Source organism: Anabas testudineus, chromosome 13 (assembly GCF_900324465.2).
Source record: "Anabas testudineus chromosome 13, fAnaTes1.2, whole genome shotgun sequence".
NCBI lineage: Eukaryota > Metazoa > Chordata > Actinopteri > Anabantiformes > Anabantidae > Anabas > Anabas testudineus.
Window position 1 is genome coordinate 756,030 of NC_046622.1, and position 19,442 is coordinate 775,471.

Below are 19,442 nucleotides of genomic sequence, written 5' to 3' on the forward strand. Positions count from 1 at the left end.
CGCCGTGGAGAGACGCCCGCTGCTAAAGGACAGGTTCCCACTTTATTACAGGCGTCATTGTTATTACAGGTACTGGAACGTTTCCTGTGTGTATGTTAAGCTAAGATGAGGCTTCATCAAATCCACAGTCTAGATTACACAGGCCTGGCAGGCCAGTGGGGGGGTTGCTGTAGTGGGTGGTGTTGGATTTAGGTTGTATGAGAGCACTGGGGAAAACTTTGGTCAGGTGTCTATTGGTCCAAGAACCAAGACTTTCCTGAAGAGGCAGTGAGCAGAGGGTGGACCCTGTTCCTGGTTCTGGCACCAGGCAGTTTTTCCTGTCTTGCGAGTCGGTCAGCTGATCCTGTTCTGCCTGCACCATGGGCCCCAGCCTCTGATTTATGTGTACCACACAGTGGTAGAAGGGTTGGAGAGGATTTCCTTGATGCTTTGGTAGGACTGAGTGTGGACGAGAATGATTCCTGTTCCCATTTGACTCCAAGTGGTAGAGTGGTAGCTCAGTGTGACTACGGTGAAGCTGAAGCCTTATATTAGAAACCTTTAATACATGTTCTGCAGTAATTCCACAGAGTAGAAATGCTGGTGTACAAGCAGCATCGACACCTTGTGAAGGTCGAGACCCTGCTGCTGGACACACATCGTGGAGACGACGTGCTGAAGACAAAGAACAGAATTTCACATTATACAGTGCTGTGGAAAGACATAAAAACAGTGAATGAATGAAACAACAACTGAACCCTTCTCACACAGTTTAGTTATGTTTTGAATGTAGTAACTAAAGGGGCTCAATGCTGTTTCCCCACAGATCTACTTGATATTACATCAACAACTGGACAGTAATCTACTGTCAACATGGAGTGTGAGCGGAGACAACGAATAGAGAGATGAACCATCCCAGATTAATATTTGATGTTATAGTGATGCACTCGTGTCTCCTGTCTCATACAAACAAACAGTAACAAGCCCAGAATCTTAGAGTGAAGGCCCACTTGGGGTCCACAGGTCTTGAGAGCTGTCTTGAGATGCCTGTCTTCCTTCAGTTGGGCTGAAGGAAGTTACTGTCCCAAAGAGGTTAAGAGTTTTTAATCATAAAATGGACGGAGAGACAGGCTGGTGTCGCATCTGCAGTAATGGAGAAACTGTACTGGAGCGATGTGGTGAAGCCAAGTCTACCAGTCAGTCTCCAATCCAGAATCTATATCTATGGTCGTGAGCTTTGGGAAGTGTCCATGTAGGAGGACAACTGGTAGCAGACTCATCCGGACTGCGATATCTCGACTGCCTTTCTCAACCTCAGTTTAGATTTTAACTTGGAAAACCTTAATGACTCAACCGATCTGCTCAATGATCGATGAGATTAAGTTGAGCCAACAGCTGTTTAGTCTGAGACGACTTCCACCTCTTCATTGTGTGTCTGTAGATTTCAATGATCTGATGTTTGTTCAGATTGGGGCTGAAATTAACTCTATTGTGTCTCCGCAGGACGACAACCAGCATCGAAGCTTCCTCGTCGGCTGAGAACCAGCTGGAGGTGCAGACTTCTACTGAGCAGAGGAGAACATGCTGTTGACGCTATGCTCCACCCCCTGCAGCTACACCTGGCTCTGGTAAATAAAGAAACTAAAACCAATGTGGAGGACAAACAGCGTTTTCAGCTAGTCCAGAATCCTCCTTTATTAAATCTAAATCTGACAAGCTGTCATTTTCTACGACAGGAGTAAACTGTGCTTTAACTCAGTGACGTCCTGTGTCTGTCCCTGCTGGTTACTCACTCGGAGGAGTCTCTCACTCTTGGCTGTGCATGGCGAGAGATAAAAGTAATGTTACCGCCTCAATAACCAGAACAGTGTGTGGTCAACAACCCACAGAGTGTTCAGAGGCCTCCAGTCTGTCTGTAGTCAATGTCCTGAACACAGAAATAATAATATTGCTCCCCACGAACGTGGTAATTTGCTGTAAAAACAGTTCTCCATCTTGTGCCGAGCTGTGCTCGTCACTATGACTCATGCATGGACATAATGCCCCCCCCCCCTCCGATTGCACTGTTGAATGTCTCCTCGTGTGTAAAGGCCTCGTAAAGCTTCAGTGTTGTTGTATCATTGGCAAAATGAGAGAAGCAACTGTGGAGAGGTCTACTGAACACACTGAACACATGTAGAGGGCAGGTCTGGTCAGGATTTGATCATAGCTTGATCCATCACTGGACCATGTGACTGCAGCTGATTGTCAGAGCTGCAGTCCTTGGGTCCAGGTCCCAAAAGAACTTGCTGATTTGCTGATGTCTTGTCTGTTTCCTCCTGCAGGTGCCTCCTGATCATTCTGACAGCTCCTCCAGCAGCTGTTGGGGTGAGTTAATCTCATTAAAGGACCAGCCCACTGATTTTACATGTTTAAGCCAGTTAACTAGCTTCTATGTTGTTTGTCCCAGTCCCCAAAACATGCAACATTTTAGCTTCTGTAATATTTTGCAGAAATATCCAAATATCATAGGTGAAATATGCAGGTGATGCGTCCTTTAAAATACAGAGTTTCCCTTTCAGCAACGTGTGCATTTATTAGAAATGAGAGAAAAAGACCTGACTCAGTGGCAACTGTGTTTCTGTGGACTAGAAACAAGCTGATCACACAGATCTGTCACACATACGGACGTAGACGAAGTTGTTGGTACCTTCCGTTAAAGAAAGAAAAACGCACAAAGGTCACTGAGATAACTTGAAACTATTTTAGTCCACTCCTCATGAATAAACTGCTCCAGTTGTCTCAGGTTTGAAGGGTGCCTTCTCCAGACGGCATGTTTCAGCTCTTTCCACAGATGTTCAAAGTGATTTCGAGGCCACTTCAGAATAGTCCAATGATTTGTTCTCAGCCATTCTTGGTGTTTTTTGCTGTGTTTTGGGGCATTATCCTGTTGGACTATGACCTGTGACAAAGACCAAGCTTTCTGACACTGGGCAGCACGTTTTTGCATTTTCTATTCTATAATGTCAGATTTTCATTAATTAATTTTTAGGGTTACACCAACAATTCTGTCCACGTCTGTACTTGACTATGTGAACTTTCTAGAGTCATACATGTGTCGGGCTAGTCTCTTAATGTCACGTATGTGTACTACAGCACAAACACCAAAAAAAACATATTGATCTGTTTTATGTAAGTTTATCACATTTTTAAAACATCAGTTGCAACAAGAAAAGACAGTTTCTCAAGAAACGATGTTGAAGCTGATATGTGGCCGAAATGATGCCTTTTCAAGGTTGGGCATTTCAAATTGTAAAAGTGGGTTCAAACGAAATAATGTCTCTAATGCCCACAGAAACACTGAATGCCAGACGAGTAGATAGGCGTCAAAAAGGACAGAACAATACTATAAAACACATCTAGAAAATGCAGCTTCTGAAGAAGTTATGTGGGAGAGGGGACACGCTGACAGAAGGGCATCGATTGCATTCAACATTTTAAAAAGAAAAGATGAATGGAGGCAAATGAGGAGGACAAAAAAGAAAAGGAGCAATGAAGGAAGAAAAAGGAAAGAAATAAAGTGAAATTGTCATCACAAGTTACATCACAGGTTTGAGAGCCAAGCAAACACAAAACGACTGGATTCTTTTCTTCACAGCATGAGGTATTTGGGGTCCAGTGTTGGTGCCTGTATTTGGTGCTGGTATCATGCTTTTGGCTCAGCAAATGCCGTTTGTCGATATGTTTGCTTGACCTAACGAGCAAATCAGATGCTGTCTGTCAGGTAAACTCTGGTGGCAGCAACCTGCACGTGGAGGTGAAAGTGTTCCTCTGGCATCCCTCAGGGATTAGACCTCGAACCACAGGTTCATTGTGATTTAAACTGAACAACTGTGAGTGATGGAGGGATGATAGTGAACTGATACAGGATGAACACATGATGCAGACACAGCCCTGCAGAGGTGTAGAGAGGTTTCTCCTCAGTGACTCCATCCTCTTAAGTTCACCAGGTTCAGTCTGTGTGTGAACAGCAGCGTCATCAGGCAAAGAGATGTTGGTTGTTCAACCAATCAGTGGCAGCATGGTGTCTGAGATGGAGGGATGATGGAATGATCGAGGATTAATGCATGATAGTGGGAGGTCATGTGAATGAAATTGGAGTAAAGATGGAGGCTAGTGTGACGGAGAAGTGACAGCACGTAGAGCAATGATGGAGGATAAACTGAGGACTGATGGAGGCAGGATGGTGTGACTGCAGACTGTCAGTACAAAGTCATGATGGAAGATAGAGCAAAAGCCACATTCCTGGTGCTGATAGCCACGCCTGAGTGATAACCTCGTTTACACAACGCTTCAGGAATGTGGCTGCTACACAAACACTGCTGCATGCTGGGAAACTCACTGTCTGGGGCCCGCAGAAAAAAACAGTCTATCAACCCTCAGTGTGGGATTCACGAGGAGGGTCCCTTTTTGACAGAGGTCCTCTACTCTACCTGCCGGGTCTGATGGACCCCCACAAGACCCCAGAAGCTCCTCATCAACCCCAAATGTAGTGATTTCAACTATCTATCACCTAAAATCGAGTTTTATTATACAGCTTATTAACCCAGTTTACAGTAATTACAGTGAGTCAGAACATGTTTTATTAGCCTGTGCCTGTTCACAAATTGACAACATAGAAGGGTAAAACTAAAATAAAGAATAAAGCGGTAATCAAATCTTAGTGGATTTAAAGAGGGACACTGATTAGAATCTTACAAATCTGAATCTAGTTACATTTCTACTTACATACAGTTTAAGTTATTAAGCCTGAATGATTTTGGAAAATAATCTAATCGCAAATTATTCAGGCCGATGTTGAGATTGTAAAGTAGCATGTTTTTTTGTGTTATTGTATTAATGATTGCATCTTCGACACTGGGGCTGTTATCTTCACTAAGACCTTTGTCGACTAGTACATGAAGAAGTACATCTTTTATTATACAGTGTACTGGCGTTGTTATTCACACATTATTTTATTTTATGACTCAAACTCACTATACAGTCTCATAACAACGTCCACATTAGACAGATAAGGAGAAAAAGTCAACTCTTTCCTGTTTTCTGTATAATAAAGACACAAAAGTCATGACTGTGTTTTCTCAGCTGGGGATGCCACAAAACAAAAAGGTTTGAAATCAAGAAAATGTGCACGTTCATAGCTTCAGGGAAGAATTTTAACAAAGTAATTAAACTTATTTTGTGGAATAAATATTATAACCTATTCATAATAAATGGTAAAGTTGGTTTAGCTTCGACAGTCCGACTCGGTCTGATATGGGCTGAGTCTGCTATTTCTGCTGGCATGACTGTGGCCCTATGCCGGCAGTATCAGTTCATTTCTGGCAACGGAATAAGCATAAGGCATAATAATAATAATAATAAAACATTTTATTTAAAGCGCCTTTCAAAACACTCAAGGACACTGTACATCAACAATAAATCAACACAATAAATCAAAAACAGACTATACAAGTACAAAAGTAGATTAAAGTGAATAGGCAATCTTGAACAGGTAGGTTTTGAGTTTGGATTTAAAGATAGGAAGAGAGTCAGTGTTACGGATGTCCTGTGGTAGTGAATTCCAAAGAGTAGGGGCAGAACGGCTGAAAGCTCTGCTCCCCATGGTGCTAAGACGGGCAGAGGGGACATTGAGGTGGATGGCAGACCTGAGTGAACGAGAGGAGGTGGCAATGTGGAGCAGATCGGACAGATATGGGTGGGCGAGGTTGTGAATAGCCTTAAAGGCATACAGAAGGATTTTAAAGTCAATTCTATATTTGACAGGAAGCCAGTGGAGTTGTTGTAGAACAGGGGTAATGTGTTCGGATGTGGAGGTTTTGGTGGTGATGCGAGCGGCTGAGTTCTGGACCAGTTGGAGCTTATGAAGTGAAGGTCATAACAGGCTTTCTCCTGGCAAAAATACTTGTTTAGTCTTCTTCTAGTGCTATCACGGACTTTAACGTTCATCCTGCTCAGTGAGGGTCTGAGATTGGAAAGTCTCAAAGGCTTTTTCTTGTTGAACATTGAACTCCAAATAGTTTGGAAATAGTTTAATATATAATGCAAGCAGTAAAGAGGTACATAGTATTGCCTACATGTTAGGCTACATTTGCCTAAAATTAAGATCTGCAGAACAAAATTAAAAGAGGGGGTACTAGTGTTTGCACATATGTTCCATTTCTTCAGCTATGGTACCTGTGGTAAAGCAGTGGTAAATGTTTGGATAAAAGACATTTTGAAGTTTTGATATTTTCCTGCTGTGTTATTAGGTTAGTGGCTGGATGGTGTATGACCTAGATTATTAAAAGCACTTTAATGTTGTTACAAACAAATCCTTACATACACACACACACACACACACACGTGAACATCAACACGTGAGTTTTGGCATCAGTGGCAGCAGCACAGTTTAAAGCTCAGATGGTTTGATTCTTATCTGATAAACAGAAGCTGCTTCATATCTGACCTCATTCAAATGGTTCAAAGAGTTTGTGGGTCAGAAAAAATGAATCATGATTGTCACTATCTGATAAACGCACACACACACGGCTGTCTGCTTCCTGAGAATCTCAGAGATGCTTGTCGGTCCCTGCACTGTTTACATTCCTCCCTGTCTGAAAACAGACAATAAATCACGCGACAAAATTCACAAAATGCACTCTGCTGGAGTCAGAACATCCAAACATACATTTGTGGAATCTTATCTGTGTTACTCAAGCTGTAGTCCCCACAAGGTAACCTAGGTAAGCACAAATGCAAAGTGGGTGGACAAACTCCCAGCATCCCTACAGTATCCTTGAGAGGTGTTCCAGAACCAGCACAGAATCCAAAACAGTCGTCCAGGATCTGAGACATATACCACATAGGGTACCACACCTGGTAATTGACGCCCACTCTCCAGTCTCCCTCAGTCTGTCCATCCGTTACTTTGGACAGCACAATGAGTCTCATCCCTGGCACGACAGCAGACTGAATAAAAAGATTTAGCTTCATGACAGTAATGATTCCAGGGGTAAAGTTAATCAGTAAACCATTGATCATAGATTGATTGTGTTTATGGTAAGAAATCATGAATGGAAATTAGCAAAATACTCTTTAATGGCTCATCTGTGTCCGAGTGTGAAATTGTGAAGGAGCTAAAGTTAAAGGTTGAACAGAAAACAGAAAAAAATAATTGAATTGTTCCTAAAACAAGCCAACTGGAGAGTAGACCCATCTAAACCAAGACCTTAGGACCTTTTTCAGGTATTAGAGACCCAGTGAAGACCACAGAAAGCAGTGTGCAGGACCGACTCTCCAGAAACTCGGTTCAGTTTTTCAGAGAAGTCGGCCTAGCTCGACCAGAGGTCTGTGAAACAAGCCGGGGAGGTGTCCAAGCAGCACTGGAACTGGAACACCTGTGTTATTTAATGTCACCATGAATGAGCATGAAGTTTCCCCTTGTGATATTAAAAATACAGGACCACATGTAGCTGGGAGTCACATGGAGTCTGTTACTCCTAATCTCTTAGGAGCAGAAGTATCTTTGCACCTAAAACCTCTGGTGGAAACATCTGGAGGTCACCAGGTGCTCACCTGTGAGTCCAGGTGGTTTGCATGTAAAGATGTAGGTCCTGACCTCGCGTGTAGTTGCACCTGTCATCTTGGACCAGCTGGATGAACCAGCAGACAATGTGAACATAAGATTTGTAAAAGGTCTGAAGTTTGACAGCAGGTCAAACCTCTTAAAAAATCAATCCTGATGTCAAAGATTGTGTTGCATGAATAATTTATAAGATCTGAACTGAAGTGATGTAATGTTTTTGTGGTGTTGTTAATGCAGTGATGTCATATGATGTCATACTGATGCCATTGTTTCCAGGGTGAACTGACGGAGCCGTGTGCCGGACGGGACTGCTCCACCTGCCAGTGTTTCCCAGCCAAAGGAGCGAGGGTGAGACTCTCGTCCATACACATACCAGCCAATCAGAGCACAGCTGCAGCATGACATTATCTGTCACATGTTTACTGCCAGTTTAAAAACCACAGCGCTTCAAGACACACACAGCAAACACACACTGCAAAAGCTGGAGGAGTGACGCTGAGGAATGTGTTGGAGGTAAATTAGCAGCTGTTTACCATAAAGCGAGTCAGCAGATCCTCTCACAGAAACAAACACCAGGATGATGTCACATCTCACTCCTCCACCTTCCTAAGTCCTGAGCTTCTGTTTCCAGAAACAACGTTTAGATCATGTTAACAGAAGAGAACTAGTAACATGGATACTAGTCACAGTGTTGAGAGTGTGCTCCAGATGTTCCCGTGTGCAGTCTGGTCCCGTGTGCAGTCTGGTCATGGTCCAGATGTTCCCGTGTGCAGCCTGGTCCTGTGTGCAGTCTGGTCATGGTGCAGATGTTCCCGTGTGCAGTCTGGTCATGGTCCAGATGTTCCCGTGTGCAGTCTGGTCATGGTCCAGATGTTTCCGTGTGCAGTCTGGGTGTGCTCCAGATGTTCCCATGTGCCGTCTGGTCATGGTCCAGATGTTCCCGTGTGCAGTCTGGTCATGGTCCAGATGTTCCCGTGTGCAGTCTGGTCATGGTCCAGATGTTCCCGTGTGCAGTCTGGTCATGGTCCAGATGTTTCCGTGTGCAGTCTGGGTGTACTCCAGATGTTCCCATGATCCGTCTGGTCATGGTCCAGATGTTCCCGTGTGCAGTCTGGTCATGGTCCAGATGTTCCCGTGTGCAGTCTGGTCATGGTCCAGATGTTTCCGTGTGCAGTCTGGGTGTGCTCCAGATGTTCCCATGTGCCGTCTGGTCATGGTCCAGATGTTCCCGTGTGCAGTCTGGTCATGGTCCAGATGTTCCCGTGTGCAGTCTGGTCATGGTCCAGATGTTTCCGTGTGCAGTCTGGGTGTGCTCCAGATGTTCCCATGTGCCGTCTGGTGATGGTCCAGATGTTCCCGTGTGCAGTCTGGTCATGGTCCAGATGTTCCCGTGTGCAGTCTGGGTGTGCTCCAGATGTCTGAATTTGTGTTTTGCATCATTTATCAAGACTTTTTCTGCCTCTGTTGTTCAGACAACAAACAGAAACTGACCTCCAGTCTGTGTGTGTGTATTTCAGTGTGTATGTTTGTACAGCTGGGGGCAGCAGACGGGCAGTGGGGATTGTGGGAAGGCGTCTGTCGCAGTGATTTCACAGTTCAGTGGTTTCAGAGAAAGAAGGACAGAGAAAGGCCTAACAGAGATCACAGCTGTCACATCTCATCACACACACACACACACACACATTAATACCCTCACACTACACACCACTGATCCACACACAGGGTACCAGAGCCCAACTGAAAAATCAGCAGTATTGATTTTATCTCACCACAGATTGATCAGTAGCTCTCAGTATAAGGGGATAAACATCTGGTTTATTACAAACTGTAACGTTGGTGTTAAAGTAGTTTATCTAGTCTAAGTAGTAGTTAGTAGTAGAGTGTGTGAGAGTTGTTTGTTCAACGGGTATTTCCTGTGTGCAGAAATCTTAGCAGCTATAACTCATAGATATCAGTATAAACAGAGACTAATAACTTATTACAAAATGATTCTATTCATTATGATCACACACAGGATGTTGGGACAGGATGCTCCTAATTTTACCATATTGCTCAGGTGGAAAAAGGCAGTTCTAGAGATATTTTTGATGTATGAAGTGAAGGAGATATCCTGGTCAAAGATAACTCTGAGGTTTCTTACAGTATTACTTGAGGCCAGTACTAAGTCATCAAGGGTGAGAATGTGATTAGACATAGTGTCTCTGAGATTTTAAGGACCAAACTAAATAATATCTGTCTTGGATTTAGGATCTGGATTTAGGAGAAGGAAGTTGGAGGACATCCAGGCCTTTATGTCTTTTAAGCAGCTTGAAGTTTGACTAATTGATCAGTTTCTCCTGGTTTCATAGATAAGTATAGCTGGGTATCATCTGCATAACAATGGAAATTTATAGAGTGTTTCCTAATAATATTGCCTAAGGGGGACATATATAAAGTGAAAAGAATCGGTCCAAGCACAGATCCCTGTGGAACTCCATAGCTGACTTTGCTGTGCATGGAAGACTCATCATTAACGTGTACAAACTGAAATCTATCTGATAGATACGATTTAAGAGAGAAAATAGCTTTTTGAGTAGGGGCTTGACTACAGCAACCTTAAAAGCCTGTGGTACGTAGCCTATTTGTAAAGATAGATTGATCTGATCTAATATGGACGTGCTGATCAAAGGTAAGACATCTTACCCAGTCGGGATGGGATCTAAAAGACATGTTGATGGTTTAGAGGAATTAATTACTGAAATTAATTCAGAATGATCTATGGGGAGGAAGCAGTCTAAGTACAAGCGTGGTCTTGCAGATGAATCTAGAGTTGTTGTACAGTCCATGCTGTATTCAGGGAGGATCTGATCAATTTATTCTCTAATAATTATGATTTTATTTGTAAAGAAATTCATGAAGTCATTGCTGCTGAGAGTTGAGGGAATACTAGGCTCAACAGAGCTATGACTCTTTGTCAGCCTGGCTACAGTGCTGAAAAGAAACCTGGGGTTGTTCTTATTTACCTCTATTAATGAGGAGTAATATGAAGTTCTAGCTTTACGGAGGGCTTTTTAAAATATTATTAAACTATCTTTCCAGGCTAGGCAATATTCATCTAAATTGGTGGAACGCCACCTCCTTTCCAGCTTATCACCTATGTAGGCGTGTCACACTGCCCTCCTGTGGTCAGATAGAGCAGTGCTTCCTTCAAACTGTTCCTGATCATTCTGTAGTTTGTGCTGACGTTGAGCTGAAATGTGTCATACTAAGTTCCAACACGTTTTATCAAGCTTAAACACTTTCTGAAAGGTCCTGTCAGGTTGTAATAGGTTCTTTTGAGTTAACAGTTTCTAATCCAAAGAATCCAGGAAGTACTTTGTTCCCACATTGTTACATTGCAGCCTTATTCCATTAAATTCATTATTTTCCTCAAAATCCTCCAAACGATACCCTATAATGACAAGGGGACAAATTAATAAAAAAAACAAAAATCACATGTACATACTCTAGGTATTCACGGTCTTTGCTCAGTACTTCTTTAAACCACCTTTAGCACCAGTTACAGCCTCAACTCTTTTTGAGTATGATGCTACAAACTTAGCACCTATTTTTGGGCAGTTTCCCTCATTCTTCTTTACAGAACTTCTCAAGCTCCATCAGGTTGGATGGGGAGCATCGGTGCAAAGATGTGTTCAGATCTCTCCAGAGATGTTCAGTTGGGTTCAAGTCTGAACTCTGGCTGGACCGCTTAGTGTCATTCACAGAGTTGTACCGTAGCCACTCCTTTGCTACCTTGGCTGTTTGCTTAGGGTCGTTGTCCTGTTGAAAGATGAACTGTTGCCCCAGTCTGACGTCCACAGTTCTCTGGAACAGGTTTTTATCAAAGATGTCTCTGTATGTTGCTGCATTCATCTTATCCTTTATCCTGACTAGACTCCCAGTTCCTGCCTCTGAAAAACATCCCCACAACATGATGCTGCCTCCACCATGCTTCACTATAGGGATGGTATTGGTCAGGTGCTGAGTGGTGCCTGGTTTCCTCCAGACATAACGCTTAGAATTCAGGCCAGCGAGTTTAATCTTTGTTTCATCAGACCAGAGAATCTTGTTTCCCATGGTCTGAGAGTCCTTCACTTTAACTAGAAGTGGTTCCCATCTGTCCACTGTACCGTTCAGGCCTGATCGGTGGAGTGCTGAAGAGATGGTTGTTCGTCCGAGAGAGGTGGTTCTCTTCTCTCCACAGAGAAATGCTGGAACTCTTTCGGGGTGACCATCAGGTTCTTGGTCACCTCCCTGACTGAGGCCCTTCACTCTCAATTGCTGACTATGGCTGGGCGGCTCACTCTAGGAAGACTCCTGGTGGTTCAGACATGTTCTATCATGTTTTAACTGTCAGATTCTAACAGGTTTTAACAGTTTCTAACATGTTGTTCCAGAGTCCAACACTTTCTGTAATTTTCTAACATGTTGTGCTGCGTTCTAACTGCTTTTGTTAGGTTTCTAACTTGCTCAACCAGGTTTTGAGGTTTTATCCTATAATGTTCCAAAAAGATTTGTAAAGTCCTGTTCTGTCCTGTAAAGGCTTCAATTCAATTCAATTCAGTTTTATTTGTATAGCGCCAATTTACAACAGAAGTTATCTCAAGGCACTTTACAGTGTTTAAGGTTTAAGACCTTACAGAAAATAATTATACAAAAAATTATAGAGAAAACCCAACAATCCCATTTGAGCAAGCTTTAGGCAACAGCGGAGAGGAAAAACTCCCTTTAGAGGAAGAAACCTCCAGCAGAACCAGGCTCATAGTGGGCGGCCATCTGCCTCGACCGGTTGGGGGGAGTGGAAAAGAGAAGAGAGAAAAGAACAGCAGGCAACAAAAACAACAAGCAGCAAGAATATTTGGCAGATGAACTGGATTCTGGAGATGTACAGCTCCAGGCTGAGGATACCTGCAGAAAATTACAGAGAGAGGGAGACAGAGAGGAGGAAACACAACTACAGGAGAGAGAAGACACAAAGTTAATGACATGAAATGGTAGAATTAGAATGGATAGAGGAGAAAGGAGAGAGGAGAGGAGCTCAGTTTATCAGTAGAGGTCCCCCAGTAGACTAAGCTATAGCAGCATAACTAAGAGATGGTTCAGAGTGACCTGATCCATCTCTAACTATAAGCTTTATAAAAAAGGAACGTTTTAAGTCTAGTCTTAAATGTAGAGAGGGTGTCTGCCTCCCGAACCTGAACTGGGAGCTGGTTCCACAGGAGGGGGGCTTGGTAGCTAAAGGCTCTGCCTCCCATTCTACATTTGGAAACTCTAGGAACCACAAGTAAACCTGCAGTCTGAGAACGGAGAGTTCTGCTTGGAAGATAAGGAACTATGAGGTCTTTAAGATAAGATGGAGCCTGATTATTAAGGGATTTATAAGTGAGGAGAAGAATTTTAAATTCAATTCTGGATTTAACAGGGAGCCAATGGAGAGAAGCTAACGTAGGAGAAATATGATCTCTCTTACTAATTCCAGTCAGAACTCTGGCTGCAGCATTTTGGATTAACTGGAGGCTCTTTAATGAGTTATTGGAACAAACTATTAATAATGAATTACAATAGTCCAGTCTGGAAGTAACAAATGCATGGACTAGTTTTTCAGCATCACTTTGGGACAGGATGCTCCTAATTTTAACTTTAATGTTTCTCTGGTGGAAAAAGGCAGTTCTAGAGATTTCTTTGATGTATGAAGTGAAGGAGATATCCTGATCAAAGATAACTCCGAGATTTCTTACAGTATTACTTGAGGCCAATACTAGGTCATCAAGGGTGAGAATGTGATTAGACATAGTGTCTGTGACAGTATAACCTCTGTCTTGTCTGGATTTAGGAGAAGGAAATTGGAGGACATCCAGGTCTTTATGTCTTTTAAGCATTCTTGAAGTTTGACTAGTTGATTAGTTCCTCCTCTTCTTGCAGGGTGTTCCAGGTCCTCTGGGCAAGCAGGGCCCTCAGGGTCCTCCAGGGTTCCCTGGCCCTCAGGGGCCTCCAGGGGACAAGGGCCAAAGAGGAGATGAGGGGCCAATGGGTGCTGCAGGGATGAAAGGAGACTTGGTGAATAAACATGGTTCTGTTGTAAACACAATGGTTCTATTTGTTCTCTTACTGGTTTATTCTGCAGAACGAAGGACAGACTGGGTTTTTGTTTGTCTGACCCTCACTCGTTGTGAATTTCATTGTTTCAGGGTTCTATCGGGGTTCCTGGTTTTCCGGGTTTGGAAGGAATCCCAGGTCACCCAGGTCCTGCTGGAGGTCCTGGTTTCCCAGGTCTTGATGGATGTAATGGGACCAGAGGACAAAAAGGCTATCAAGGACCTGGTGGAGAACAAGGACCTGATGGAGAACGGGTCAGAGATGCCAATCAGAAAGTTTTTTATCTTAAGAACAATAAAAAGTAAAAGATTCTAAAGTTCATTTACAACATTTTTTCACTCCTCACTTTCATTTGTTGTAGTACTTTGTTTGTCCAACAGTAGCGTGTACCTAATGTATCTAATAGAGGGTACTCTGGTAGGTGTCAAGCATGTATCACTATGGAAACTGTGTTTTGTTCTGCAGGGATTTCCAGGACCGAAGGGATTTCCAGGAGATCCATCAGTGTACTATATACAGTATGCTGGAGTAACTGTAAGTACATCTCTACTGTCAATTCAATTCAGTTTTATTTGCACCAAATCACAAAAGAGAAGTCATCTAAAGGTACTTTACAGTATATAACTGTAACACCTTACAAATATAACTGTACACAGAATTATATAGAAAACTCAACAACCCCACTGAGCAAGCACGTCAAATACAGTTGATACAGAATGAATACAGTTATTGGGTGAGTGATGTGATATCACCAGACAGCAGGTAGAGGCAGTTTGAATTCAGGTGAAAAGGTTTGAACTCGTTTCTGCTACACAGTACCACCAGTACTGCAGTTATAGTTCAATGTCTGCAACTGTCTATTCTTTTAAAAATGAGTGACGTGTTACTATGATCATGTTGATGGTGAGATTCACTGGACTGAGACTTTGGAGAAAGTAAAGCTGTTTCCTGTTTAAATATTAATCAAGTAAATATTATTGAAGACACTGAGCAGATTGTTACTGTGGAGATGCCAGATTATGACATATTTATGCTAATATTGTTGTACTGATTGTGTCAGTGTGTAAAACAGACAAAGACTAATGGCAGTGTGTGTCTGATAGGGAGACGCCGGACCCAGTGGCCTTCAGGGACAACAGGTGCGTCGAACAACCACCTGTCGCTGCTGCCGTATAGAAGCAGGACATGTTTTTTCCTGTACTATCGGAGGTGGTGTTGGTTCAACAAATTCTCTCCCTCTTGAAGTGGTTCAGGTTTTTGTGACTCTGTCTGATCTGAGCTAACTTAGGATGTTTCTGATTCTGTCTGCAGGGTGAAAACGGTTTCCCTGGACCAATGGGACCTGCGGGTCCTGCAGGACTGGATGGGAACAACGTGCGTAACAAGAAAGCAGAAAGACACCAGATAATAATAATAATAATATTTCTTGTTGTTTTTCGCCTCTGATCATTCCTCTTTGCACCTTTTTATGTATCTGTTGTATGTGAGCAGGGTCTTCCTGGTCTGCCTGGTCCCAGGGGTCCACCTGTACGTGTAACGAAGTACTCAGTGAACATTTACAGAATTCAGACTGTACTGTAATGTTGTTGTTGTAAAAGCAGGTGAATACTGACCAGGTGTTGACGTGTTTGTGTTTCAGGGAGAAAAAGGCCGATCTCTGATTGGTGACAAAGGAGACGAGGTAGGTAACGGTTGTCATCTGGCCACGTCCCCTTCAGTGACATCACAACAGGTGCCTTCTGTTGTGACGTCACTGAACAGTAGTACTTCACTACTACTTCACATAATCAGAAGTACTGCTACTCTGAACAGTGCTGGCAGTAGTCATAGTAGTACTGTTACATCCACAGGGGGAGCAGGGCCCTCAGGGGCCCCCAGGGCCGTTTGAGGTTGTTGATCCTCCAGAAGAGCTGTACGTCAAAGGAGACCAGGTGGGCGGCTTCATTCTGTTACAGCCAATCTGATTGTAGCTTTGTTCCGTCCGCTCTCCTGAAGCAGTTCTGTCGTTCTACTGTGGCTCTATTGTTATGGCTCTATTTTACTGCAGTTTCAATTTAGCTCTATTGTGGTTCTACTGATATAATGATATAAGTGTAAATAATTGTAGTTTACGTGCAGGTTTAATTTTATTTTTAATTGTAGTTCACCTGCATTTCTCCTTTTATTTCTTCTTAAGTTTAACTGTCTGCTGTGACTTTGCTGCAGTTCTGCAAAAAAAAAAAAAAACCTAAAAAACTCAAATCTGTGTTAAAATTCACTTTTATTGATCTGAAGAAAAGTCACTGTATTCAGCAAAAAGAAGCTTCATAGTCACATATTCCACTGTGTTACATCATGATTTTTAATTGTGTGAGAACATAGGCTACAACTTTTTAGTTTTAAAAGTGGGATATTTGCCCATTCAGCAGTCTTTGGTCACCGTTATTCATGATGCTCCGTGCATTTCCAATAGTAGACAGATCTGCAGACAGGTTCACACTGAGATTTCCCCACTGTCCCTAAATCTTTATTACGATAAATTCTTGTTTTAACCACAATCTTGTTTTGAGAAATATACTTTTCAAACTTATTGACGATTGCCTCACTTCTCAGTTCTGCTGTAGCTGGTTCTTGGACCTGCTGTGTTCCTTCTAATGTTGGATTCTGTTGGTTCCTTAGGGTTCTCTAGGTATCAAAGGAGCCTGTGGATTTCAGGGACTGCCGGTAAGTTCAAGCTTATGGAAAACCAGGTTTCTACAGGTTGAGCAATTGTTCTCTTGATTCATCAGATTAGAACATTATAGTTATTGATCAGGCTTGGATCACTATGAGCGCTGACGTACTATCCCCTTGTGTGTGTTTCAGGGTATAGATGCTTCACCAGGGATCAAAGGAAAGAAGGGAGTTGTGGGATTTCCTGGACTGAGGGTGAAGAATCATTTTCACATTAGCATTCAGTTTGGATGAGTTCAAATGTGCACAAAATAAATATAAAGTAGAGCTGAATTAGAGTCTGGGAACCTTTGAACACATGTTAATCAGAGGATCCTGACTGAAGTACTGAACCTAAACTCGTTCTGATCATGTAATGCATGGTTTCAGGGCCTTCCTGCTCAGCCTGGTGTCCCTGGACAGAAAGGATTCAAGGTGAGTAACACATGAGAAAATAATATTACAGCTTCTTTTTTTGTCTTTTTGAGTTCATCCAGCTTGAGATCAGAATTGATTTTGTTCTTCATATTCTGTCTGCTGGAATCAGGAAGTGAACAAAAATAAATCTCTCAGCCAATGAGAAAGCAGGACTGCCTCCGTTTTATTGAGGTGTGTTTTATGTTGTTTTCAGGGGATTCGAGGAAGTCCAGGTCTCCCAGGTCTTATTGGACAAGAAGGTGCTAAGGTCAGTCATTTAGTTTGTTTGTAATTAGCACTGACCAATCGCAGACAGGTAACTACAGACACCTGATCATTGTTGAGGACACCAGCCTATGATAGAAAAGGTCCTCTGTGTGCGTGCATGTGTTTATATATGTGCACGTACACATGTTTGATGATTCTTTCCCGTCCCAGGGCATCATGGGAGATCGAGGTCCTAAAGGCCTTCCTCAACATGCAGACATCACACACACAGGTACCCATTAGTACACTTATTGATCAGCTATCGGGATCCAATACACTGCCTTGTCGCATCAGGTGCGTCAAGGCAAAGGCAGGGTAAACGTAAGGAGGTCTAGCCTAACTTATTACTCATTGTAAGATAACATCTCACCTGTTATTTGTTGCTCAATTTCTTTCATGCACAAGGTGACGTTGGGGACCCTGGAGCACCTGGACTGCGTGGCCCACATGGAGACATGGGTATGATGGGAACACCTGGCCTCCAAGGATCCCCTGGTAGATCCATACGTGGTAAGTACCTGCAGCACATTAATGTAAGTGTTAAGATGAAAATGTTTTTACATTTTCTAAATTCCATGTTATCACCATGGTTTAAGGTGGCCTGTGATGAGATGTTTTCTGTGGTTCCTCCTCAGGTCCAGCAGGAGTTGTGGGTTCAAGTGGCGTTCCAGGATTCAAAGGGGACAGAGGAGATCCAGGTGTTGTGTATACTGGCAAACCCACACCTGGAGAACCTGGAAAACCAGGACTCCCTGGACTCAGAGGACCTAAAGGAGAACCAGGGAGTCCAGGTACCTTAGAACTTGGTTTATGACACATGTGGCCTTTAACTTTTTATTCATTTTTCTTATTCCCACAGTCCCCTAATTTTGTCATCCTGCTGTTTTTCTCCCCAGGTCGTTACTGTCTTCCCGGGGTCACAGGAGACTCTGGACAGCAGGGTCAACAGGGATCTCCAGGGCCTCAGGGTTTCCCAGGGTTTAAAGGTCAGTATCTGCAGTTGACATTTTGACTGACTGGCTTGTATTTTCTGGACCACAGAAAACCAGTACATACCAGATATCTGTGGTGGAATATAAGGTTTGCTCTAGTCCAGTTTGTGCTTCTCAGGTATCAGCACAAATGTTTTGTTTATTTGAAGGCATCACCAGAATGCCCTAAGACTCTCTCAGACATCTGGATGATACATGAATGATAAAAAGGTTTCAAATCAAAAACAGATGAGGTGAAGGAACCAAGACGTTCTTCGAACCTGGACACATGAGCCACGTCATCTGGTCATATGTTGCTAATGTCAGAGTAAGGATGTAGGTTTCAGTGTATCAACTCACCTTTAGCGGTGTCCCGCTAACAACGTGGGCTACATAGACAATTGGAAAACTTTTTGGAGAAAACCTGGGCTGATTAGAAGAGACGGCATCCATCCCACTTTAGATGGTGCGTCTCAACTCTCTAGGAATATGACAGAGTTTATTAGACGACCTGAACCCTGACATGTCAGAGTGGAGCCCAGGACGCAGAGACGCAGTCTTACACACCTCTCTGCAGCTTCCTTACAGCCGTCACCCCCCCAAAACTACCATAACCCCATAGAGACAGTGTCTGCTCCCTGACTACCTAAATTATTTATATCTAAAACTAACACAAGAGGAGTAATTCATAAAAACCTAATAAAAATAAAGACGACTCCTCTCTTAGAAAAATAACAAGAAAACAATCAAATGTGGACTGTTAAATATCAGATCTCTCTCGTCTAAATCCCTGTTAGTAAATGATTTGATAATTGACCATCAAATAGACTTATTCTGTCTTACTGAAACCTGGCTGCAGCAGGATGAATATGTCTCTCTGAATGAGTCGACCCCCTCAAGTCATGTTAATTATCATGTTCCTAGAAGCACAGGTCGGGGTGGAGGAGAAGCAGCAATCTTCCACTCAAGTTTGTTAATCAACCCCAGACCTAAACATAGTTTTAATTCATTTGAGAGCCTCACTCTTAGCCTCTCTGATCCTAACTGGAAAAATCAAAAACCAGTCCTGTTTGTTATTGTGTACCGTCCTCCTGTCCCTTACTCTGAGTTTTTAACTGAATTCTCAGAGTTTCTATCTGATTTAGTTCTTAGTGCAGATAAAGTCATTATAGTGGGTGACTTTAATATCCATGTAGATGTTGATGATAACTGCCTCAACACTGCATTTAATTCACTATTAGACTCCATTGGTTTTACCCAAAATGTAAATAAACCCACTCACTGTTTTAACCACACCCTTGATCTTATTCTGACATACGGTGTGGAAGTTGATCAGTTAATAGTTTTTCCCCAAAACCCTCTTTTATCTGACCATTTCTTAATTACATGTGAATTTA

At 42.8% G+C, this 19,442-nt stretch overlaps 1 protein-coding gene and 1 long non-coding RNA gene across 2 annotated transcripts in view; one reads left to right on the forward strand and one right to left on the reverse strand.

Moving 5' to 3' along the window:
• Positions 1 to 19,442, forward strand: part of col4a4 (collagen, type IV, alpha 4) — a 42,276-nt gene that overhangs the window by 735 nt on the left and 22,099 nt on the right. The window contains exons 2-20 of the mRNA XM_026366984.1: positions 1,483 to 1,607; positions 2,304 to 2,346; positions 7,862 to 7,933; positions 13,526 to 13,660; positions 13,792 to 13,953; positions 14,165 to 14,233; positions 14,803 to 14,838; positions 15,011 to 15,073; positions 15,191 to 15,226; positions 15,339 to 15,380; positions 15,550 to 15,630; positions 16,358 to 16,402; positions 16,544 to 16,606; positions 16,781 to 16,825; positions 17,022 to 17,075; positions 17,246 to 17,306; positions 17,480 to 17,584; positions 17,710 to 17,865; positions 17,971 to 18,060. Coding sequence (XP_026222769.1) covers positions 1,561 to 1,607; positions 2,304 to 2,346; positions 7,862 to 7,933; positions 13,526 to 13,660; positions 13,792 to 13,953; positions 14,165 to 14,233; positions 14,803 to 14,838; positions 15,011 to 15,073; positions 15,191 to 15,226; positions 15,339 to 15,380; positions 15,550 to 15,630; positions 16,358 to 16,402; positions 16,544 to 16,606; positions 16,781 to 16,825; positions 17,022 to 17,075; positions 17,246 to 17,306; positions 17,480 to 17,584; positions 17,710 to 17,865; positions 17,971 to 18,060 — 1,405 coding nt within the window. The 5' untranslated portion in view covers positions 1,483 to 1,560. The remainder of the gene's footprint in view (positions 1 to 1,482; positions 1,608 to 2,303; positions 2,347 to 7,861; positions 7,934 to 13,525; positions 13,661 to 13,791; positions 13,954 to 14,164; positions 14,234 to 14,802; positions 14,839 to 15,010; positions 15,074 to 15,190; positions 15,227 to 15,338; positions 15,381 to 15,549; positions 15,631 to 16,357; positions 16,403 to 16,543; positions 16,607 to 16,780; positions 16,826 to 17,021; positions 17,076 to 17,245; positions 17,307 to 17,479; positions 17,585 to 17,709; positions 17,866 to 17,970; positions 18,061 to 19,442) is intronic.
• Positions 13,853 to 15,394, reverse strand: LOC113166823. Its single transcript, XR_003299240.1, has 3 exons — positions 15,313 to 15,394; positions 15,162 to 15,224; positions 13,853 to 13,939 (listed from the first exon to the last, which is right to left on the reverse strand). It is a non-coding gene; the product is annotated as an uncharacterized LOC113166823 (long non-coding RNA).